This window comes from Lutra lutra, chromosome 1 (assembly GCF_902655055.1).
Source record: "Lutra lutra chromosome 1, mLutLut1.2, whole genome shotgun sequence".
NCBI lineage: Eukaryota > Metazoa > Chordata > Mammalia > Carnivora > Mustelidae > Lutra > Lutra lutra.
The window spans coordinates 126,780,223-126,805,647 of NC_062278.1; the positions used below are offsets into that span (position 1 = coordinate 126,780,223).

General features: G+C 35.9%; 1 protein-coding gene across 7 annotated transcripts in view; it reads left to right on the forward strand.

Annotated features, from left to right (window-relative positions):
* CEP70 (centrosomal protein 70) overlaps window positions 1-25,425 on the forward strand; it is a 108,652-nt gene that overhangs the window by 61,332 nt on the left and 21,895 nt on the right. For 5 of the 7 annotated variants that reach the window (XM_047735902.1, XM_047735895.1, XM_047735888.1 and 2 more), the window contains 6 exons: window positions 2,621-2,726; window positions 11,565-11,735; window positions 16,736-16,882; window positions 17,057-17,225; window positions 18,165-18,279; window positions 19,715-19,794. In XM_047735902.1, coding sequence (XP_047591858.1) covers window positions 2,621-2,726; window positions 11,565-11,735; window positions 16,736-16,882; window positions 17,057-17,225; window positions 18,165-18,279; window positions 19,715-19,794 — 788 coding nt within the window. Of the gene's footprint in view, window positions 1-2,620; window positions 2,727-11,564; window positions 11,736-16,735; window positions 16,883-17,056; window positions 17,226-18,164; window positions 18,280-19,714; window positions 19,795-22,539; window positions 24,115-25,425 lie in introns of those variants that run through there. The other 2 variants (XM_047735912.1, XM_047735930.1) reach the window with 2 other exon arrangements.

Below are 25,425 nucleotides of genomic sequence, written 5' to 3' on the forward strand. Positions count from 1 at the left end.
TAGATTTTGGATACTAGCCCTTTATCTGATATGTCATTTGCAAATATCTTCTCCCATTCTGTCAGTTGAGGCTGAAAATTTTTTAAAATTTAGTTTCTTCCTATGAGGATATGCATAAAATCCTCCTCCTGAATGGCCTCCTTATCTTATTTTAAGAGACTGTTAGCTAGGTTTGCTCACTCCATTTTGAAATCTTCTTTTACAGTGTAATGTGCTTAAAAGAGTTCTTCATAGAGAATGTTCTCAATAAATACAATTATCTTCATCATCAGTTTCCTAATATAAGTTGATTATTGTCATTATTAAATGAGGGTATGTCTTTATTCATCTAGTTAATTGAATCACATATCATTTCCCAGAGTGACTGTAAGTTGTACATGCAATTTTATATTTAGGTTACTATACTGATAGGTAAATGTTGTATATCAATAGCATAATATTTATTAATCAGATTTGCAAACAGTTCAATCTTCAGTTAACCTGAGTGAAAGTTTAACTAACACTTAAGTTCAGGTATATCAGTTTACTTGTATTCCCATTAGAGAGCATATTGGCTTTTCTATCTCCTGTTTGTATTCTAGATAATATGCTCCTGGCACTGCCTTCATCCAAACTGTAAAGTATATGAATTTGGTAAAGAGATGGGAAGTGAGGTGGAAAATAGATTATGAGGGGCACCTGGGTGGCTCAGTTGGTTAAGCAACTGCCTTTGGCTAAGGTCATGATCCCAGGGTCCAGGGATCAAGCCCCCCGTTGGGCTCCCACTGAGCGGGGAGCCTGCTTCTGCCGCTCCCTCTGCAGCTCCCCTTGGTTGTGCTCCCTCTTGCATGCTCTCTGTCAAATAAATAAATATTAAAAAAAGAAAAAAGGAAAATGGATTGTGAGGTCTTTATATCTACTGGGTGAAGGAGATTAACTTTTTACCTAGAACTAATTCCACTTACTAATATTAATTTGTTTTTGACATATACTCATCAGAGAGCAGAAAAAAGCAATAGAGTGAAGATCAAAGGTAATACATATGATTGGTGTAGATAATTGTAGGGTAATAGTAAGAGATGAAGTAAGAAAGGAGTCAGGAGGAATATTAGGTAACGGCTACTGGCCCTGAGTTGTTCAAATGTTGACCTAAGGAGATTAGATTTAGTTTACAGAGCAGTGGGAAGCTATTGATTGTTGTTGGTTTTTCTTAAGATTTATTTATTTGAGAGAGAAACAGGGAGAGGGAGAGAAGCAGACTCCCCGCCGGACCCAGAGCCCATGCGGGGATTGATCTCAAGACCCTGAGATCAAGACCTGAGCTGAAACCAAGAGTCCAACGCTTAACCAACTGAGCCACTCAGGTGCCCCGCCATTGATTTGTTTTTTAGCAGGCAAAGGACATGATGGACTATTGCTTTTTTTTTTTTTTTTTTTTTTTAAAGACGGCTCTATGAGGAGTGTGGAGCCCAGCTCAAGGCTTAAACTCACAGCCCTGAGATCAAGACCTAAGTTGAGATCAAGAATTTGACACTTAACTGACCACAAGTGCCTGGAATATTGCTATTCTGTTTTAGAAACAGTAGGTCAAACTCATTAATCAGTCATGGAATGGATTTAATGAGTCTAGGTTCTGCAGAAAACTGATAGGCATATTCAAATTTAATGTGGTTAACTTGAAGTAGGTTTTAATAAAAGACTACTTTTTCCCAAAGGCATGGTGGGTGGGAGGAGAATGTTTAGTACAGCCTGACTTAAGAGATATTTGGTGAAGGGAAAGGGTTTCCTACTAGGTAGATACACTCATACATAGGTTTCTAGGCAAAGAAACTCCCTCAGATTTCTGGTAGCCACCTGGAACAGTGGTCTCTTGGGTTTCCATACCCTCTTGACTAGCCCAGGCATAACTGTTGTTTGATCTTTGGTACAAATGGAGTATGAAGAAGGAAGGACCATACTGTCTAGTTCTTGCTGCTACAGTGAACAAAAAAATTGCCCTGACCATTGCTCCTTGCTCCCTTTACCTATAGCCTCCAATCTCGGTACCTTGGAAGTGTCTTTCATCTTTTGCTGCTGTTCTTTCCTATTCTACTTTTTGCAAGTGTTGGGGAGTGATTAGAACTTACTTCTTCACTCTGATCCCTTTTGTTTTCAGTGATTTCTTCTAATTTGTGGCCTATTGAGAGGATATTCTTGTTTTCCAGTGGCCATATGACTTACAGAATTAAATTTTTAAAAATGTGTGTGTGTGTGTGTGTGTGTGTGTGTGTGTGCGTGTACACATAAATATATATGTAAAATGACACAAAACTTTTGGAGGGTTAGGGGTGCCTGGGTGGCTCAGTGAGTTGAGCGTCTGACTCTTGATTTTGGCTTGGGTCATGATCTTGGGATCACGGGATCAAGTTCTGTGTCAGCTCTGCCATTATTGGGGAAATCTGCTTGAGATTTTCTCCACCCCCTATCCTGCCCATTCCCTCACCCCACACCCTGCTCATGTGCACTCTGTCTCTCAAATAAATCTTTAAAAAATTAATTTAAAGATGTTGGAGGGTAGCTGAATCATTGACTCATTTGTTGTCTTAATCCAGTGTGTAGGAAAATATTTTATATTGTCTTGATTTATTTTTTTCCCCTTTAGATTACAGGATCTTATCAGTCAAAAAAAGGCAGAGGAGCCAGAGAAACCGGATGAACCCAGCAAAGATAACCAGCAGCAGGCCCTAATTGACCAGAGATACTTCCAGGTATTGAACAACTGGCAGAGACTGGTTATTTGTAGTGAACTTTAGTTAGTTTCTTTCTTTCTTTCTTTCAACTTTTTATTTAAATTCCAGTTAGTTAACATACAGTGTAGTATTAGTTTCAGGTGTACACTATAGTGATTCAGCACTTCCATGCAATCAACACCTGGTACCCATCACAATAAGTGCACTCCTTAATCCCCATCACCTGTTTCACCCATTTCCCCCCACCTTCCTTCTGGTAACCATCAATTTGTTCTTTGTAGTTTTTCCCCTCTCTTTTGTTTTCTTTTTCTTTATTATTATTTTTTAAGATTTTGTTTATTTATTTGACAGAGATCACAAGTAGACAGAGGCAGGCAGAGAGGGGGGGGGGCGGGAAGCAGGCTCCCCACTGAGCAGAGAGCCGGGGCTCGATCCCAGGACCCTGGGATCATGGCCTGAGCTGAAGGCAGAGGCTTTAACCCACTGAGCCACCCAGGTGCCCCTGTTTTCTTTTTCTTTAATTAAAAAAAATTTTTTTTTTACATTTTTAAGTATTCTTTACTTGCTACTCTGAGATCAACAGTCACATGCTCCACTGACTGAACCAGCCAGGTGCCCCTGTTTTGTTTCTTGAATTTCACATATGAGTGAAATTGTGTGGTGTTTGTCTTTCTCTGACTTAGTTCACTTAGCATAATACTTTCTAGCTCCATTTGTATCATTGCAAATGACAAAATTTTGTTCTTTTTTATGGTCGAGTAATATTCCATTGCGTGTGTGTGTGTGTGTGTACACATGTATATGTGTATATACATACATATATATACATACCACATCTTTATCCATTCATAGGCTGTTTCTGTAATTTGGCTATTGTAAATAATGCTGCTATAAACATCAAGATGCATGTATCCCTTTGAATTAGTATTTTTGTATTCTTTGGGTAAATACCCAGTAGCGTAATCATTGGATCATAGGGTACTTCTATTTTTAACTTCTTGGGCAATCTCCATACTGTCTTCCAGAGTGGCTATACCAGTTTGCATTCCCATCAACAGTGCACGAGAGTTTCTTTTTCTCCACATCCTTGCCTACACCTTTTGTTTCTTGTGTGGTTGCTTTTAGCCATTCTGACAGGTGTGAGGTGATATCTCTTTGTAGTTTTGACTTGCATTTCCCTGATGGTAAATGACGTTGAGCATCTTTTCATGTGTATGTTAGCTATCTGTATGTCTTCTTTGGAAAAAAGTCTATTCATGTCTTCTGCACCGCCCCCGCCCCCCCCCGCTATTTTTTTAAAGAAAGGCAGACTGCCACATGCAGGGCCACATCTGGATGTGGTCTAGAGTCTTGAAAGCTTTACTACCTTATATTTGCCTACAAATGGACTTTGAGAGCTTGTTTGGAGGTTCTAGTAGGGGAACACAGCTACTTGTATACCCTTTACTGAAGAATAGTCCTCCTCTATTCGGGCAGGTTGCCCTCTTTGATTTAACCTGCAGCTTCGGGAGGGATGCACAAGGAGTGGTGTGGTGAGGGAGGAAGGGGACACTTGCCTAGCCAGCCAGATCAGCTGAATCAACCCCAGTGATCAGTGGGGTGACAGATGTCACAGCCAAATTGCCCCCACATCCTGCCCACTTTTTAATTAGGTTGTTTTTTGGGTGTTGAGTTGTATAAGGTCTTTATATATTTTGGATATATCCCTTTATCAGATACGTCATTTGCAAATATCTTCTCCCATTCTCTAGGTTGCCTTTTAGTTTTGTTGATTGTTTCCTTCACTGTGCAGAAGCTTTTTATTTTGATGTAGTCCCAATAGTTTATTTTTGCTTTTGTTTCTCTTACCTCAGGAGACATATCTAGGAAGAAGTTGCTACAGCTAATGTCAGAGAAGTTATTGCCTGTATTCTTTTCTAGGATTTTTATGGTTTGAGGTCTCACATTTAGGTCTTTAATCCATTTTGGGAATTTACTTTTGTGTATTGCATAACAGTATTTGTTCTAACAGTCCATTAGTATGGAATGTCTTTCTATTTCTTGGTGTCATCTTCAGTTTCTTTCATCAGTATTTTATAGTTTTCAGAGTATGGGTCTTAAACCTCTTTGGATAGGTTCATTCCTAGGTATCTTAATTGTTTTGGTGCAGTTTTAAATGGAATTATCCCTCCCTTGCTCCATCCTTTCCTTTCTTCCTTCCTTCCCTCCCTCCCTCCCCTTTTTTTTTTTTTTTAATTTTTATTTATTTGAGAGAGAGACTATGAGCAGGGAGGAAGGACAGAGGGAGAAGCAGACACCCCAGTGATCAGGGAGTCCTATGTGGGGCTCAGTTCCAGGACCCTGAGATCATGACCTGAGCTTAAGACAGCCACATAACCAATTGAGCTACCCAAGGTGTCCCTGCAAATGGGATTGTTTTCTTAATTTCTCCTTCAGGGCTGCTTTGTTGTTAGTATACAGAAATGTAATAGCTTTCTGCATGTTGATTTTGTATCCTGAGACTCTCCTGAATTCATTTATTAGTTCCAGCAGTTTTTGGAGGATTCTCCCAGGTTTTCTATGTATAGGATCATGCCATCTGTAAATAGTGAAAATTTCACTTCTTCCTTGCTGATTTGAATGGCTTTTATTTCTTTTGTTATCTGACTGCTATGGCTAGGACTTCCAGTACTATGTTAAATGAAAGTGGTAGGGGTGAACATCTCTCTCTTGTTCATGCCTATAGAGGAAAAGCTCTCAGTTTTTCCCCATTTAGGTATTAGCTGTGGGATTTTCATATATGGCCTTTACTGTGTTGCAGTATTTTCCTTCTAAACCTACTTTGTTGGGGCTTTTTATCATGGATGGATGTTGTACTTTGTCAAATGCTTTTTTTGCCTCTGTTGAAATGATCATATGGTTCTTATCCTTTCTTCTTATTAATGGGATGTATCATGTTGATTGATTTGCAAATAATGAACCACCCTTGCAACCCAGGAATAAATCCCACTTGATTGTGGTGAATGATTTTTAAATTGTATTGTTGGATTCTGTATGCTAGTATTTTTTTTGAGAATTTTTGCTTCTATGTTCGTCAGAGATATCGGTCTGTTCTCTTTTTTCGTGTGGTATCTTTATCTGGTTTTGCTATCAGGGTAATACTGGCCTAATAAAATGAATTTGGAAGTTTCCCGTCCTTTTCAATTTTTTGGAAAAGTTTGAGAAAAACACGTATTAACTCTTCTTTGAATGTTTGGTAGCATTCACCTATGAAGCCACCTGGTCCTAGACTTTGGATTTTTGGGAGTTTTTGATTACTAATTCATTTTATTTGCTGGCTATCTATCTGTTAAAGTTTTCTATTTCTTCTTGTTTCAGTTTTGGTAATGTTTTTGGGAATCCATTTCTTCTAGGTTGTCTAATTTATTGGCTTATAGTTTTTCATAATATTCTCTTATAATTGTGTTTCTGTGGTGTTGGTTGTTACTTCTCTCTCATTTGTGATTTTATTTATTTGGGTCCTTTCTCTTTTCTTTTTGATAAGCCTGACTAGAGGTTTACCAATTTTGTTGATCTTTTCAAAGAACCAGCTCCTGGTTTCATTATCTGTGCTAGTTCATTGATCTGTGCTATTGTTTATTTAGTTTCTATATCATTTATTTCTGCTCTAATCTTTATTATTTCCTTCCTTTTCCAGGCTGCAGTGTTCATTTGTTCTTTTTCTAGCTCCTTTACATGTAAAGTGTTTGAGATTTTTCTTGCTTCTTGAGGTAGGCCTGTATTGCTATATACTTCCCTCTTAGATTGCTTTTGCTCCATCCCAGATTTTGGACCATTGGGTTTTCATTTTCATTTGTTTCCATGTATTTTTAAAAATCTCTTCTTTTATTTCCTGGTTTAGTAATATGTTTAGTAGTATGTTTAACTCATTCATTGTTTAGTAGTATGTTTAACCTCTATGTATTTGTGCTCTTCCCAGATTTTTCCTTGTGGTTGACTTCTAGTTTCATTAATTTGTAGTCAGAAAAGGTACATGGTATGATTTTAGTCTTTTGTATTTGTTAAGGCCCATTTTGTGACCTAATATGTGATTTATTCTGGAGAATGTTCATGTGTACTTGAATGTGTATTCTGCTGTTTTAGGTTGGAATGTTTTGTATATATCTGTTAAGTCCATCTGGTCCAGTATATCATTCAAAGCCTTTGTTTTCTTGTTTATTTTGTTTAGATGATCTGTCCATTGATGTAAGTAGAGTGCTAAAATTTCCTATTTCCTTCTATTGTTGTATTTGAAGCTTGGTTTCCAACTCAGTTTAATAAATTGTCAGGTGGTATGGAATATTTGTATTTGTGTGTGCTTATCCTGTCTTGCCATGATATATCTTCTTGACCAAATACATTATAGGTAGCTTGACTTAGAATTTATCTTACTCCTTGAAAGACTTTGGCCTAACTCAAAGCAGGATAGTAAAAAGCTGATAAATTTTTAAGATTTTTAAGATTTTTAAGATTTTGGGGCACCTGGGTGGCTCAGTTAGTTAAGTGTCTGTCTTCTGCCCAGGTCATGGTCCCAGAGTCCTGGGTCAGGGTCCCTGCTCAGTGGGTAGTCTTTTTCTCCCCTGCTTGTGCTCTCTTTCTCTCTCATGCTCTCTCTCTCTCTCTCTCTCTTTGAGAATAAATAAATAAAATTTTTAAAGATTTTTAAGATTTTGTATTCCTTTTTCCTATTCTCCTCCCTTAAGCCATTTCCCTTTTTATTATTTGTGTTGTTGCTGTTGTTGGTATAATTATTATTGCTGTTGTTATTATATATGTAAATCTATTTTCTTAAGGCCCTTACATGGTTTGTTTTTATTTTTTTTTTAATTAAAAAATTTTTTTTAAAAGTTTTTATTTATTTATTTGACAGACAGAGATCACAAGTAGGCAGAGAGGCAGGCAGAGAGAGAGGAAGGGAAGCAGGCTCCCTGCTGAGCAGAGAGCCCAATGCAGGGCTCGATCCCAGGACCCTGGAATCATGACCTGAGCAGAGGCTTTAACCCACTGAGCCACCCAGGTGCCCCATGGTTTATTTTTATTTAGATATTTAGTCCATCTGAACTTTAATTTTCTATGTGGCATGTTGTAGAGATCTAACCTTACTGATTTTATAGACCATTTATTGGATAGATGAGTGATTAAGCCTGGCTATTTACTGACTGACCTAGTCCTATGCTCATATTTTATTGGACCCACACAGGGCTTTTTATACTTTGAATTAATTACCAATATTTTAAAAATTAAGATTTTGGGGCACCTGGATGGCTCAGTGGGTTAAGCCTCTGCCTTTGGCTCGGGTCATGATCTCAGGGTCCTGGGATTGAGCCCCACATCGGGCTCTCTGCTCAGTGGGGAGCCTGCTTCCCCCTCTTTCTCTCTGCCTGCCTCTCTGCCTACTTGTGATCTCTGTCTGTCAAATTAAAAAAAAAATCTTGAAAAAAATTAAGATTTTTATTAAGTTCTTAATTCTAAGCTTATTTCTAAGCTTCTCTTAAAAAGCTACAGAATCTGACAACAAATCCTGCATAGTCATTATCAGGGCAGAATTATGCCTCTCCCCTGTCACAGAGAGGCCTGTATTCTTCAGTTAGCTAAAGCCCCTGGCCATCATCCTTGCTTTACTCAGTAATGGTCTTATCTTGCTTCTAGAGGTATTTGAGTTTACAGTTTCTCATAGACCATTCTTTCTCCTCTTTATTGAAATGAAACGTCTATCATTTCTACTCATATACATATGTTTGTGTCTAGACTCTCTGGTCTGTTCCATTTTTTATACTATTTCCATATTCTTTTTTTTTTTTAAGATTTTACTTATTTATTTGACAGAGAGAGACCACAAGTAGGCAAAGAGGCAGGCAGAGAGAGAGAGGAGGAAGCAGGCTCCCTGCCAAGCAGAGAGCCCGATGCAGGGCTCGATCCCAGGACCCTGGGATCATAACCTGAGCCGAAGGCAGAGGCTTTAACCCACTGAGCCACCCAGGCGCCCCTCCATATTCTTTTAACTTTGTCATTTTGTAGTAGGTTTTGAATACCCTTTAGAGTAAGCATCTTGTCATTGTTCTTGTAAATATTTTTCCTTTGCTATTTATTCTTCTGGATGAACAATTTTTCAAAATCAAAAACAGATCCTACTGAGATGAACTATAATTGGATTGATTTTTTAGATTAATATTTGGAAAGGTGACACCTTTGTAGTTTTGAATCATCTCACTCAGAAATATGTCCCTAATTTTATGTGGCCCTTCCTTTATAGCCTTAGTAAAGTTTTATATATTTTTAAGTTTAGCTCTTGAGTATTTTTGTTAGGTTTATTTCCTAGGTATTTTATAATTTTTATTTCTATTGAGAATAGCATCATTTTTTCCATTACATTTTCTAACTAATTGTTGCTGGTTCTTCATGTATATCTGAGTTGATTTTATTTCCAGGCACTTTTCTGTAAACTGATTTTTTGTTTTGTTTTGGTAACTCTCTTGTACCTAGCATATAACTGAATTTCTTTTATTTCATCTTGTTTCTTAGATTAAATTTGAGAGGCTTTAACCTTTAACAAGGCAATTAAACCATTCATGGATATTGAGACCGACTCATATATCTGCTTTTATTCCTAACATTTTTCTGTTTGCTATATATGGTTTTTGGTTCTGTTCTTTACTTGGCATTTGCTAGGTTGAGATTTGTCTTTTTTTCTCTTCAAGTAATTAGGACATTTGTCATCTTAATTCTTTCCTATTTGTCTAATGATTACTCTTAAGATACAGTTTTTATCCATAGCAAGAGTTTATCAGTATCTACAAACTATTTCTGAATAGATAAGACCTATTTTTGAGTTGTTGTTTTTTTTTAATTCCCATCTCTCTTGTAATTGTCATTTTACTGTTTCCTCACTGTTAATATATATTTTGCTGCCAGTCATCTGATTGTGGTCAAGTCATAAGGATATGCTCTGCTGTCATTAATAATTCTGTGGAGGAGAATTGATTTTTCCATTAAAATATGTTTAAGTACAAGAGAAGAAAATGTTGAAATATTCTTTTGAACTCAAAACAAGCTCCTCAGTAAACATCTGATATCTTAGTACCAGGAAACCTGTGAGTTATAGCTTGAAGTATGAGTAGGGACAAAGATTTGAGATCAATATAGTGTCTTGTTTTTATACTTAAATAGCTGTTTATTAAATGATCTGGGCTTGATCGTGGTAAATAAGGAAATTACTCTTCTTTGTTTATACTTGCTGTTTTGGGTGTTTGTTTCCTCTCCTTGGTAGAACTCATAGCTTTTGGCAGAGGGGTTATAGTCACATATTAAACATATTAAGATACTTAAGTTTTACTCCAGGCATTGATGATATTAGGGAATTACTATTAAATTTCTTTTTTTTTTTTTAAGATTTTATTTATTTGAGAGAGAAAGTGAGAGAGTACAAGCAGGGGGAGTGGCAGAGGGAGAGGGAGAATTGGGCTCCCCATTGAGCTGGGAGCCCCATGCAGGGCTCGATCCCAGAACCTGGGATTGTGACCTGAGCCAAAGGCAGATGCTTAATTGACTGAGCCACCTAGGAACCCCTAATTACTGTTAAATTTCTTATGTATAATAATGGTTTTAGAATTTTGTAGGAGAATATGCTTACTTTTAAGAAGTGCATACTTAAGTATTTGAGGATAAAGTTTTATCATGTCTTTTCTTTAGAAGGTTGAGCTAAGTGAGCAAATATGGGAAAATGTTAACAATTGTTAAATCTAGGTAGAGATTATGTGGGTATTTATGATGGTTCATTTTATGTATCATCTTGACTGGGCCACAGGGTGCCCAGGTACTTGGTCAAACATTATTCTGAATATGTTTGTGAGGGTATTTACGGATGAGATTTACATTTGATTTGGCAGACTGGGTACAGCAGATTGCCTTCCCTAATGTGAATGATTCTCATTCAATCATTTGAGACCTGACTAAAACAGGATGAGTAAGAGGGAGCTCCACTTGCCTGACTGACTTCCTTTGACCTGGGACATCTGTTTTTTTCTGCCTTCATACTTGAGCTGAAGCACTGACTCTTCCTGCGTCTCAAGCCTGTGGGCATTCAGGCTAGAACTGCTCCATTGGCTCGCTTAGGTCTCCAGCTTGCCTGTTGCAGACATTGGGACTTACCTGCTTCCATAATTGTGTGAGCTAATTCCTTATAATAAATCTTTTTAGATATATTTATATACATACACATTGCTCCTGTTTCTCTGTAGAACCTTGATAATACAGATTTTGATACGGAGAGTGGTTGTAGAGGAACAGCATTTTATGGATTAGTTCTCTGAATTAAGTCTGGGGTTTCCAGAATTGGCATGATGTATATAATGTGTATAATATAATTTCTGTATATAATGTGTTGGACTTTATTTTTCATTGTCCTTGAACTTTAACTGAGGTTATGAAACAATAGGAAATGCCCCCTTTCACCATCTGATTTAGCTTAAATATGAGGAGATAGAATTAGAGAAATGTCAGACTCTAGCTAAGGATGTACTGATGATTATTTTTCCCTGTGTGGATTATAATAGGTCATGCATAATCTACTTTAAAGTCAAAATCATTTGAAAATGCATTTTAGCTTTTCTTTGAAGTCTCTGGTTCTCATTAGAACTTATATGTTTAATTTTATTGATAAAACTGCTATATTTCCAAAACATTACAAGTGTCCGTCTTATTGAAGAGCCTCTTAATGCCTAAAGTTAATTCTGAAAATGATGATACATTGACATATAAGGCACTCCCTTAACCTAAATCACTTTGATAAGACTGTGATAAACATTTCAACCTAAAACCATGGTCTTTTTTTTTTTTAAGGTTCTGAATAGCATCAATTCAATTGTTCACAATCCAAGAGCTCCAGTAATAATTTATAAACAGAGCAAAGGAGGAACCCAACATTTTAATAAAGATCTTGTTCAGGATTGTGGATTTGAGCATCTTATTCCTATAATAGAAATGTGGGCAGATCAACTGACTTCCCTAAAGGTAAGGGGTTGAATATTTTTTACATGATTTAAAAATCTATTGGAGTCTCTGGGCTTTATTAATAGGACTAGGCTCCATTTTTTTATTTGTTTTAGCTGTAAAGCTTAGCTTATTTAAAACTTAAAACTTGGGTGCCTGGGTGGCTCAGTGGGTTAAGCCGCTGCCTTCGGCTCAGGTCATGATCCCAGGTCCTGGGTTCGAGCCCCACATCGGGCTTTCTGCTCAGCAGGGAGCCTGCTTCCTCCTCTCTCTCTGCCTGCCTCTCTGCTTACTTGTGATTTCTCTCTGTCAAATAAATAAATAAAATCTTTAAAAAAAATAAAACAAAAAAAAAACACAAAACTTAAAACTTGCTACTTAACATATCTGTTTTAAGTATGACCTATTTGATATTGTCATTACTATAAGCTTTACCTCCTATAAAGTTCTACCAAAGACTCAGGCCTGTTGCCATGTTGAAAATCTGTAGTGGTTCTGTTTTGCACTTCCGGGTCCTTCCCTGTTCTACCTTCATCTTCCTCTTTTTGGTATCTCCATGCTACAGATTTTCCTGGCCCTTATTCCTCTTGAGATGTGATGTTTTATCCTTCATTCCATTTTAATTGGGGATTTTTTTTTCCTCTTCATATTTGAAATCATTTTCATTCTCTCAAAACTGTCCACATCTGTCTATTCTGTAGAGAAGTGAATAGTTCAGTAGCAGCCATACTACTTTTACTTATTCTCTCTATCCATAGAAGATAAAAATTTCTTTACTTTCTAGAGTCATTGTGCATTTCTTATCATACATCTACAGGTTTTTCAGTTTTTATTGAGTAGTACACTGAAAGGTGAATTGCTGAAGTCATTAATATTTAGTTTCTGTTCCCTTTAATATATCTTTCTTTCTTTCTTCCTTTCTTTCTTTCTTCCTTTCTTTCTTTCTTTCTTTCTTTCTTTCTTTCTTTCTTTCTTTCTTTCTTTCTAGAGAAAGAGGGGAGAGGCAGGGGGGAGGGCGAGAGAAAGAATCCTAAGCAGGCTCCATGGAGGCACAGAGCCTGACACAGGGCTCAATCTCATGACCCTGGAATCATGACCTAAGCTGAAACCAAGAGTCAGATACTTAACCGACTGAGCCACTCAGGCACCCCTGATCTTTAGATTTTTGTCAGTAACTAATATATATATATGACTACCTCTGTTCATGAAGATGTGATTCAGTAACAGTATTTGTCAACAGAAGCCTTATTGCATGAAGTATAAATGATGCAGAAGATATCTGTAAGAATATATAAGGTTTATGAATTGTACCTTTTTAAATTCTCTCATATGTCCCAAGGAACCTCCTAATACATAATGAGTGCTAAATATTTGTCAAAAGAATGAAGCAAAATAACAAATTCCAAGACAGCAAAATGAAGATGATGATATTGAATTTTAAAAAAATAATAAAAACATACCTGTAATTGATGAAAGAATCTTCTCATTCGCCTAATTTCTTCTTCCCTTTTTATATAGGGATCAGATAGAGCTATAAAATAGGAAACATTTTAATTGAGCGATAGTGTTAGATTAATATACCTATCATATAGACCTGAGTCTCTTCAGTTTATATCTTAGCAGAAGGTAAATAATTAGTAGTTAATTATGTAAACCATGGTTAATTATGTAAATCCAATCACCACTTGCCAGGGGGTTCTCCCAGTAGGAGGAAATGGTGCTAACCCCACTTTAAAAAGATTTATTTATTTATCTTAGAAAGCACAAGTGAGCAAGTTGGGGGAGGAGCAGAGGAAAAGAATCCTGGAGCAGACTCCCTGCTGAGCACGGAGCCCAGTATGGGGCTTGATCCCATGATCCATTAAATCATGACCTGAGCCGAAACTGAGAATCACGCACCTGACTGAGCCACCCAGGTGCCCCATCATACTAATCCCATTTCAATTCCTCTCAAAGAAGATGGGCTAGAACATGCCCAGCCTTCCCAAGAGAAGGTGAAAGACTAGAAGAGAAAGGAGACAAAAGAAAGAATCAAATGAATGGATAGTTACTGATGATTTACTATGTTCAAGGCATTGGGGAGGTAATCAGAAAAGACGAACATGGGGCACCTGGGTGGCTTAGTCAGTTAAGCATCCAGCTCCTGGTTTGGCTCAGGTCATGATCTCGTAGTTGTGGGATCAAGTCCCTCATTGGGCTCTGCACTCAGCATGGAGTCTGCTTCACATTCTCTCTCCCTCCCCCTCTGGTTCTAACCCTGCTCATACTCTCTCTGTCAAATAAATGAAGTCTTTTTAAAAAAAAGGAACACAAGATTAAGAATAATTGGAGAAACAAAACTTACTAAAAAATACGAGATAAAATTTAATCATTCAAGATCTCATTAGAAGAAATGAATGCTATAAAAACAGCCCACGAAAGGGGACACGTGGGTGGCTCAGTCTGTTAAGTGTCTACCTTTGGCTCAGGTCATGATCCCAGGGTCCTGGGATTGAGCCCCCCATCTTGCTCCTTGCTCAGCAGAGAGCCTGCTTCTCCCTCTCCTTTGCCCCTACCCCTGCTTGTGCTCTCTCACTCTCAAATAAATAAATAAACTCTTAAAAACAAAACAAAAAAAACAAAAACAAAATGGCCCATGATGAAGTGCCAAGTGAATGAGGTAGATGACTTGTGCTCCACATTCTGGAGGAGGAAAACCCTCCAAGAAAAGCTTTACTAGTGGTGATAAGTTCTTGCTACTGTATAGTAGCAAGACTCTAGAAGACGACAAAGAGAGTAAACTCTGTAATTAGAATATTCTGAGGACCCCTGAGAGGAATTTAGTGGCTCTGCCACTGAAGTAACTCATCAATTTTAGGCAGTGATTCAGATATATATTATTGCACAATCAGGATCCAAACTGAGAAACTACGTAAGTTCTTTGTGGCCTCATATGGAAGGTTATCTATATTGTAGTAGCCTTTAAGGTTGGGACAGCCATCTTCCTAGATTAGTTTTTTTCTCAGGTTAGATTTGGCTTAAAAGAGAAGGATGGGAAAAGCAGAAAGAGCTGTCTGTTTTCTTCCTTCGGTCTTCCCAGGGAAGTTGAGCTAGACATTGCTTTCCCAACCCAGTATGCTGCTGTACCTTGTGGCTTTCCCATTCCGCAGTGCTCCAGGGGCCTGCTGTAAAAAGACAGGACATTGGTTGTACATCTACATCCCCACAGCTGAGCAATGTGGAGAACATAGGAGACCCTTTTTTAGATTTTTCAGGGCTTGATGGACTATGCTACAACCATCCTGTCACTGCCAAGTAGACCAGAACAGTTCTTTATCTTAACTATCTAATACTTTATTCCCAAGAAAAATTTATGTTTGGTGTGCTTTTCACTGAAGACCATTTCTTTATAATTGTACCTTGTTGATGGTGCATTGGTCAATTAAAGTATTTATGCTGCAACTTCCTGACTTTTTCAAATTCTAATGGCACTTATTGTTTAAAACATTGATTTGATACTGATGTATTGCCTAGAATTGCTGAAATAGTAATTTCCTTCTTAACAAATGAGAGGTAACAGATACCAGTATGTAAGGTCTGGGCATTCACTGGAGAATGATAAATAAGTTGAAGACAAAAATAAGGAGTTGGAAAAAGAATTTCCTGTACTTCTTTCTGTATTTTAGGATTGCACTAATACAGTAACCACTAGCCACATTTAGCTTTTGATCATCTAAAATACACTAGTCTCAATTGAGATGTACCATAAATTTAAAATACCTACCAGGTTTAAAAGACTTAGTATAGAAAAAAATAAAATATTGATTATGTATTAAAATGATAATATTTGGATATAGTGGATTAAACCAAATATATTATTAAAGTTAATGCTACCTATTTCTTTTTGCTTTAATTATGGGTACTCAACAATTTAAAATTACCATGACTATAGTGGTACTTTAATAAGCAATGTAATGGGACAGATGGTAGCTATACTTGTGATGAACATAGCATAATGTATAAACTTGTCAAATCACTAAGTCATAAATCTGAAACTAATGTAACATTGTCAACTATAGTATTAAAAACATAAGTAAATAGAATTACTCTGACTTACATTTCTTTTGGAGAGCAGTGTTCTAAAGGGCCAAGCACTGTGCCATGCACATAGCAGATGCTCGGTAAATGTTTATCAGTTGACCAGTTTTAAACTTCCAGTAGCTTTGTCCTTTGTGCACAGCTTAAAATAAATTAGGAGAACCTGTCTAGGTCAAAAGGATTAAGTAGGCTGTCACAAAGATTAAGTAAAATTAATTTAATTTAGAATCTTTTTAACTAATTATTTTTTCAAATTAAAACCTGCCTAGAAATAAATGCTATAATAGATGAATATTGAAAACATTATCCTAAGTGAAGGAAAGACAGTTACAAAAGGCCACTTACTGTATAATTCCATCTTATGTGAAATGCCTAGAATAGCAAATCCATAGAAACAGAAAGTATGTTAGTAGTGACCCAGGTGCTGGGGATAGGAAAGAATGGGGAATGGCAGTAAATGTATATGGGATTTCTTTTTGTGGTGATGAAAATGTTCTGAAATTAGATAATAGTGATGGTTGTACATCTCTCTGTAAACTGAATAAAGTTACTTAATTGTACACTTATAGAGAATGAATTTTATGTGAATTATATCTCAATAAATCTTATAGAATTATTCAAGGCCAAAATATAAAGGATAAGCTTATTTTTTATCCATCAACAGTCCAAAAATAATTACCTAAATAACATAAACTACTAATAAATAATATCATTACTTTAAATATCCAGATTTGAGATAATCAATATATCATGTTTTTTGAAGCCCTATATTTACCTGGAGAAAACAAATTTAATAGACTCTTTCTAAACTGGCAATGGTAGTAAAAAAAATACTGATGATGGTTTATATATATTAAGCCTGCCTGAATAATTATATTTTATTAGCATTGTTACAGAAACTTTTTTAAGGTCAATAATACCATGTTGTTTCTTTTGTTATAAAGGATTTGTATAAGTCCTTGAAAATACTATCTGCAGAACTGGTGCCTTGGCATAATTTTAAAAAGCAGGATGAAAATGAAGGTATCAAAATTGAAGATCTGTTGTTTATAGTAGATACCATGTTAGAAGAAGTTGAAAATAAGGAAAAGGTAATGCTTAATACTTATGTAAATGTTCACTAAAATTTTAATGTAATCTTAAAAACTGATAGTGAAATAGATATTGATTTTATTCTACTAAGATTCTTTTTCTCTTTTTAAAGTTTTTATTAAAGTCTTGGGATATTTTAACATGTGAATGGTTTCTCCCTCTCTTTTGGACAGGACAGCAATGTGCCAAACTTAAAAACTTTGCAAGCTATTGTTTCTCACTTCCAAAAGCTATTTGATGTGCCTTCTTTAAATGGAGTCTATCCTCGAATGAATGAAGTTTATACTAGGCTTGGAGAAATGAACAATGCTGTGAGAAACCTCCAAGAACTCTTAGAATTAGGTGATGACTTTTGTCCTTTCTGGCCCCTGTTTAAGAATAATTCCTAGAGGCGCCTTGGTGGCTCAGTGGGTTAAAGCCTCTGCCTTTAGCTCAGGTCATGATCCCAGAGTCCTGGGATTGAGACCCGCATTGGGCTCTCTGCTCAGCAGGAGCCTGCTTACCCCCTCTCTCTCTGCCTGCCTCTCTGCCTACTTGTGATCTCTGTCTGTCAAATAAATAAATAAAATCTTAAAAAAAAAAAAAAAAAGAAGAAGAAGAATTATTCCTGGGGTGCCTGGGTGGCTCAGTGGGTTAAAGCCTCTGCCTTTGGCTTGGGTCATGATCCCAGCGTCCTGGGATCTGCCTGCCTCTCTGCCTACTTGTGATCTCTATCTGTCAAATAAATAAATAAAATCTTTAAAAAAAAATTAAAAAAAAGAATTATTCCTAATAAATAAACAAAAAGTAGGTTAAAAAATTGAAAAGTAAAACTGAGGATAATTAAAGCATAAAATATTTGATTTAATGATGATGAAATTCTCTTTTAAAATATCCTTTTAGGGACACTTGGGTGGTTCAGTCATTAAGCATCTGCCCTTGACTCAGGTCATGATCCCAGCGTCTTCCCTGTTTGGTGGGAAGCTTGCTTCTCCCTCTCCCACTCCCTCTGTTTGTATTCCCTCTCTTGCTATGTCTCTGTCTCTCTTCAAATAAATAAATAAAATCTTTTTTTCTTTTTTTAAAAGATTTTATTTATTTGACAGAGATCACAAGTAGGCAGAGAGAGAGAGGAGGAAGCAGGCTCCCCAAGGAGCAGAGAGCCCGATATGGGGCTCGATCCCAAGACCCTGGGGTCATGACCTGAGCTGAAGGCAGAGGCTTTAACCCACTGAGCCACCCAGGCATCCCAATAAATAAAATCTTAAAAAAATAAAATATCCTTTTCTTTCTCTCTTTCAGATAGTTCATCCTCATTGTGTGTGTTGGTGAACACAGTTGGAAAATTGTGTAAACTGATTAATGAGGATGTGAATGAACAGGTTATGCAGGTATTGGGACCTGAAGACCTCCAAAGGTATTTATTTTAAAAAGTATCTTCCACAATGCTTGGATTGGTGAAATTAAAGACTTTCAGAACTTCATAAGTTATTTCCTTTCCTGTTTGGGATAGCATCTTTTAAATAATTTGACAATCTAAAATAGTCTCACACCTTATTGATGGAGAGAATGCCAAGCATTTTCAAGATAAAAAGAGATTGTAGGGCCTGTAAGTTTATATAGGGTGAGTCAGGACTCCAGCATTATTGCTATAAGCCTGTACCCAAGGGAAAGTATATATGGAGAAAGTCATACCTCGTTAGCAATTTCATGTTAGTGTTCAGAATATATAAACAAGTCCTATTTTTAGTACACTACCATAGATCACTTAGTAATTGCTAACAGTGTATTATTTGATTAGAAGATAAATGTTAAGGAGTTTTTTTTTTTTTAAAGCTAGTCATCTCTAAAATAAAACCTGATTTTTAAAAAAAATATGGAAACATACCTAAAGCAACTCTTCCACCCCCCCCCCAATTTTATATTGTAACATATATACATATACCACCTATTCCACATATTCTGCAGGTTCTCTAGGAAGATCTGGCACTTGAGTTTTCTGATACTTGATGCTTTTAAAAGGAACATATATCTCACTATCGGTCTTTTTCCCCTTCCCACATTTACACTGATGACTGATACTTAATGTTTAATAGAATACGGGATATAAAAAACAATTTTTAGAAAATGTTAAAAAGCAAGGTCTCTTGGGGCGTGTGGGTGGCTCAGTCAGTTAAGTGTCTGCCTTCCGCTCAGGTCATGATCCCAGAGTCCTGGGATCGAGCCCCACATTGGGCTCCCTGCTCAGCAGAGAGCCTGCTTCTTCCTCTCCCCCTGCCTGCTGCTCTGTCTACTTGTGCTCTCTCTCTATCTCCCTGTCAAATAAATAAATAAAAATATATATTAAAAAAAAAAAGGAAGGTCTCTTAAAAATTCTCAAGCTTTCCACATTAGGAATGTTAAATAAATGTAACTTTGGAACACATGTTTACACTGATAATAAGAATTTTTTTTTTTTTTTTAAAGAAAAGTGGTATTAGGGGCGCCTGGGTGGCTCAGTGGGTTAAGCCACTGCCTTCGGCTCAGGTCATGATCTCAGGGTCCTGGGATCGAGTCCCACATCAGGCTCTCTGCTCAGCAAGAAGCCTGCTTCCCTCTCTCTCTCTCTTCTCTGCCTGCCTCTCCATCTACTTGTGATCTCTCTCTGTCAAATAAATAAATAAAATCTTTAAAAAAAAAAAGTGGTATTAGATGAACAAAGACCTTTTTAAAAGGAAGGATTGCAGTAAATGATTATTAAATTTATATTGAAATTAGGAAATTTCTTTCCATTTTGAAAATGTTTTATTTCAATCAGATATAAGAACCTTAAGTTGGAAATTCAGTGTCAACTGTGCATTTTTCTTTAAAAGCATTATCAACAAACTGGAAGAACATGAGGAATTTTTCCCAGCATTTCAGGCATTTACTAATGATCTACTTGAAATCTTAGGTAAGATCTTTGTTGGTAGTGGTTAAATTTCGAGTCTTAAGATGTCAATGGGTTTGAGAGATGAGTGTTCCTTAGTCGCTGTATTAGTGCTTTTACCTAGAGTGTTTTGGTAGAAGGGGTCTAAAAACCACTAAAAGTTCTGGAAGTATACTGCTAACTTGTAATTAGAGTTGGTTGGGGTTGGTCTATAAAAAAGAGAAGCATATAGCCTTGAAAGAGCATAGGGCTGCCTTTATTTTGAAACTGTAAAATGAGAAATGGTATTACTCTGGCTAGGTCCAGTTAACCCTGACTCTGGCATGGCCTAATGAGAAATCTTTGTAGGATTTATGATTTTGAAGGTGTTTAGTTTGTTTTTTTTTTCTTCCTTTTTTTTAAAGATAGTACCTACTGTGTTTTTTTAAATATACAAATTAAATTTCTTAGGTGATAAGAAGCAATCTAAAGTAAACATCTGTAGAAAAAAAGAAATTAATAAATCTGTAGAAGGGAGAAGATACATTTGTATTCTTGGTCAGATTGAGGGTTTTATTATTAGTATTATCTTTTAAAAGGGAAAAAATGTAATTTGCTTAGGAATCATAGGCAAAATAGTGACCCAAGGCTCTTATTATAAGTGTGATTATATATGGCTATAAAAGTAATTTATCTTACTATTAAGAACACTTTAAGGTTTAAAGTGACTTATTCACTGATGAATTTTTTTTTCTAAATAATTCAATTGAAAGATTTTTTTTTTTTTTTTAAGAATGCCTCCTTGACATAGGAAATTAAATTAGAAGAGGAGGGGTGCCTGGCTGGCTCAGTGGGAAGAGTGTGCAGCTCTTGATCTTGGGGTCGTGAGTTCAAACCCCACATTGGGTAGAGAGCTTACATAAAAATAATAATAAAATTAAATTAGAAGAGGAGATGAGGTTTAGTAGAAGATAAGGAATGAGTAAATTAAAATTTGGTAAGAAGACGAATAAATGAAAAGAAGCCTCTGACTAGAATACCTGCCCTGGTAAACATAAAGAAAGTTTTGTGGCCAGTTTTATGTAGACTATGGAAGCAAGGGGGACAGTGACTGTGCATTAGGCACGTGCATATGTTTGAAAAGATCATAGCAAGGGGAAATGTAATTTGAAAGCTAAACTTAAAATGAGACATGAAATTATAGAAATGTGTTGCCTCATATCCCCAAGACCCTCATTTCATAAAATAATATGATTTTACATGCTTTGGGATAGCAGTTAAACAGGGAGGTTCTTCTCATTAGTAAACATTTTTAATAGGTGCTCAGGTAACACTTATTTTAGAATCCTTCTACAGAAACTTCCTCTCAGATATTATGACACTCAGCATGGTTCATGGGGGATCATTTAGTTCAAGAAGCCATGTCTCCCTGCATATGAGCTCTGTATTTCTGTCACAGTTGAAATTCTGGAATTAAAAATAACACTTAACATTGGGAAAGTTAAATCTGTCTGGCAAACATAACTATGTTTATTATTACTAGATGTCATTTTAAGCATCAACTACAGAGTGTTGTACTGAATACTAGATGTGGAGAAGGACTTTGTTGTTCTCATATAAGGGGTGTGATTAGCTGAGAATATTCTCATATTAGCCCAGATCCTTTTCAAGTTTCATTTATAAGGCAGATACCTCATTTAGTGAGAATACAGGTGTGATTTCAGAATGGGGTTCGGGGAATAACTTGATCTTATTATGATGCAAGGTGTGAATCAAATTTTCTGTTGTAGATTTGCTTATATTTTTTTCTGATTTATTTTGACACTTTGTAAGGCTCTAGATAAGTATTCTGACTGAAGTCAGGAGCTTGAGTAGCATGGGCTATACGTTTAGGTTAAAGGAAAAGCAACCAAAATTCAGCTAAACCTGGAAGAAGAGAGGTGGAATCTAAGGAAGCATGTTTTATATAGAGGAAAATGAGTTTATAAACTGTGGCCTCTCAGAATAAGGTAGAAAACAATGGTAAGAATCTAGAGAACTTGCCGCTCTCACTTGTAGGGTTGGAGCCTAGATAATGAGAGAAAAGGACCTTGTTTCTCCAGTGTCCAAAAGCTTACAGACAGTGAATTTAACAGGCTGAGTGTAAGAAGGCAGTTTCAGAAAGAGAAATCAAATTCACAAATAATCTGGCAGAGAAGAACCTGAACTAGTTGATCTTGTAAACTGGACCAGCCTAAGCTCTACAACACGTTGCATCTGAGATTTGTACTTTGCCTCACACTTTTTACTAGGTCGATGTCTTTCATCCTAAAAAGGTAGACCTATGAATGATCCAGCTAATGAGAAATTTTTCCAGTAGAATTAAGGAGAGGACTACCTTCTGTGAGAAGAAATCATTAAGTGCTCAGATGGGACCCAGAAAAGAGACCGCTTTTACCCAGGATTTCACCACGTAGGCTCACCCATGTAATTACATAGATTTAAAGCGGCAATAACATCACAAACGTGGCCAGTAGGATTGCTTAATAAGAGCACACTGCTGATGAGATTAATATCAGAGTCAGAGGATACTTGAAGGTATATGGTAGCTTTACAAACAGATGCCCTGTGAAGCATGTGTGTCTGAATCAGTGACACTCTTATCATCACTATTAGAGAAAAATTTCACGTGCATTAAAGTGCTAGTGTTGCCTTTGCATTTGAGATTTGCTTTGCTTAGAAATTCTCATTTCATCTGAGCCTATCACTAGATAAAGCTACTCTTTCCTTATTCTTGTTTTTCTGTTACAGAAATTGATGACTTGGATGCCATTGTACCTGCAGTAAAGAAATTAAAAATACTTTCATACTGAAAACAAATCAAATCATTTTTACTGTGTAAATTGCATTCTTAATATTCTGAGTATTTTGTAGGATCTTGCTTTGAGACAAAGGTTATAAATGTATTTACTCTCAGAATTCATCCCCTTCTTAGTATTGGGTCCTTCCCATCTATATTTTTATTAACTTTGAGATTCTTATATAGAAAACATTATAAGCTAAAGTGGTAAGCATTTCTTCAGTGCTTAAAGTTTAAGACTTTTAAAGTGTAGTGTATCAGTAAAACAGAAACTCAGGTTGCAGATAATAAAAAGGTTGTGTTTAGGTTGAGGGTTTAGTGACCTTTTTGATTCTGGGAACAAGGATTGCCAGTGGCTCTCTTGAATTCAGCCAATAAGAACTTCTTGCTTTCCTGGCAAGGAAATGGCACATTCTATTAAGATATCCCTCAGGGCACTGCCTTTTCAAAGCAGGAGGAAGAAAAGGATGAAGGAAAAAATGTTTTATCATTGTGTTATAGGAAATGAATTATGAGGTAATTTAAATAAGCAGATAGTAGTCTCTCATTTAAAATATCTTTTTACAATCTTGATGTAATATACTTTTTATAAGGACATGAAATCTTAAATAAAGTTTTTGTGAAGAATTTCCAAATATAAGTGTCCTCAGTGACTTATTTATATTATGCACAAATAATGAATCATATTTTCTTACAAGGCTGAGCCTTGCTGCATTTTATTTTGTGTAAGAATACTTTCCTTGCTGCTTTCTGCTGCTTCTCTGTTCTCAATATTCAGTCTGATTTTTTAAGGGACCAATGTTACTACACCCCCACCCCCGCCATTCTTTTATAAGTAGCAGGTCTAGGCTTTTTCTAGATTTAAAATTCTTTAAATTGTTTTGCTAGGCTGCAGTTATATTTCTAAACTCTAGCCCAGAATTTGTGAAAGAATCTGTGTCTTTGAGGGTTAAGTAGAAAAAGTAATTGGATACTCAATAATGTAAATACTCTGAGTTGATTAGATTACTCCAAGAAATTGCTATGAGGCAGTTGGTAAATCTAACATTATATGAAAGGAAGAAATGTAATTTAAAAATTATGTTAATTTAAATTTTGTTAGCTAGTTTAAGAGCCCCTGCTTAGCTCTTAGTTTAAACCAGGTTTTCAGACTCTTCCTCAGAGGCCTCAGAGTTTTTTTGGAGGGTCACTGGAGGAAGAACTGCAGATTCTGTCAGATCTACTTTTATCCAGTTTTAATTATTGAAAATATAAGTACTGCAGTTATTGTTTAGCTCTTTTTTAAACATTTTAATTTTTAAATAATTGATTGATAAGCTGTATGTATTTAAACTATACAATTTAATAAATTCTAATACACACACATACATACCTGTGAAACCATCACCACAATCAAAATACTAAACATACCTTATCTCTCCAAAAGTTATCTCTTTGCCCTTGGTAATCCAACCCAGCACCCTCCTACTCCTAAGCAACAACTGATCTGCTCTCCGTCACTATAGACTCATTTGCATTTTATGGGATTTCATGTAAATGGAATCATACAATTGATATTAAAAAGCTATTTTCTTTTTTGGTCTGGCCTCTTTCCCTCAGCATAATTATTTTGAGATTTTTGCATGTTGTTGCATTTATTAACAGTTCATTTCTTTTTATTATTGTATAGTAGTCCATTGTATGAGTATACCACAGTTTGTCCATCCATTCACTTACTGATGGAAATTTTAGGTATTTTGAGTTTTTTACTACTACAGGTAAAACTGCCATAAAGATTCATGTTGTTCAGATCTTTGTATGGACATATACCTGATATCCAGTGTCTTGAAAATTGTTTCATATACTTTGTTCTTTGTTTTGTTTGGGTTCTGGTTGGTACAGGTAGAAGGGTAAATTTGGTTTCTTTTACTACATCCTGGGAGTGGGAGTTTGGAAATATTAAGTCTGAAAATATATAAAGTTTCTTGGATGGTCTCTTCATTATTTTTTTCTAATTTTATTGCTTCGTAGTCAGAGTTTTGGTTTTGGGTTTTTTTTCTTTTTTTTTTTGCATCAAGTCTTTGGAATGTGCTGACTTTCTTTGTAATTTTCTATGTGAAGAAATTTATACATATTCTACATGTTGCTTTTAAAAAAAAGCCTCATCTCTATTTGATATATACTGCTAGTAAATTGTTTAAATCTACTTCATTTCTGTCAATTTTTTTGTCTTCTTGATTTGTTAGTTTATTGGAGATACTGAAATTTCTCTGGATTTGTCAAATTTGTTTTATGTATTTCAAACCTATTTACATATACATATAAATTCATAGTTGATAATATCTTATCAATAACTCTTGCTACTCATGCATTTCACTTTGCAGGTTTGTCCTTTTAATTAATAGCTGTTGGATATTTATTTTCCTTTTTTATTTATTTACTAATTTTTTTATTGTAAAACATAACACATGCTAAAAATGGTATAAACCACAAATGTCAAGTATGATGAATGATTATACGTGAGTACCCATGCAACAATCAGAAAAATAGAACATCACCCGCACTCCAAAATACAACCACCGTGTCCCTTCCCCCAAAGGGTAACTATTAGCTTGACTTACGTTTAGTCTCTTCCTTTTTTTTTTTTTTTTTAATATATAAATAGCTTTACCATTTTTGTGTATGCCTATACCAGGATAGTTTTACCTGCTTTTGAACTGTATAAAAACAGTGAATTATGTTCTTTTTAATGTTTGTTCTTTGGTTCAATATTATTTTTATACTATTGATCCATGTTATTGTCTGTTGGTCCAGGTTATTTTCATTGGTGTCTAGTATTCCTCTATGAATATTACATA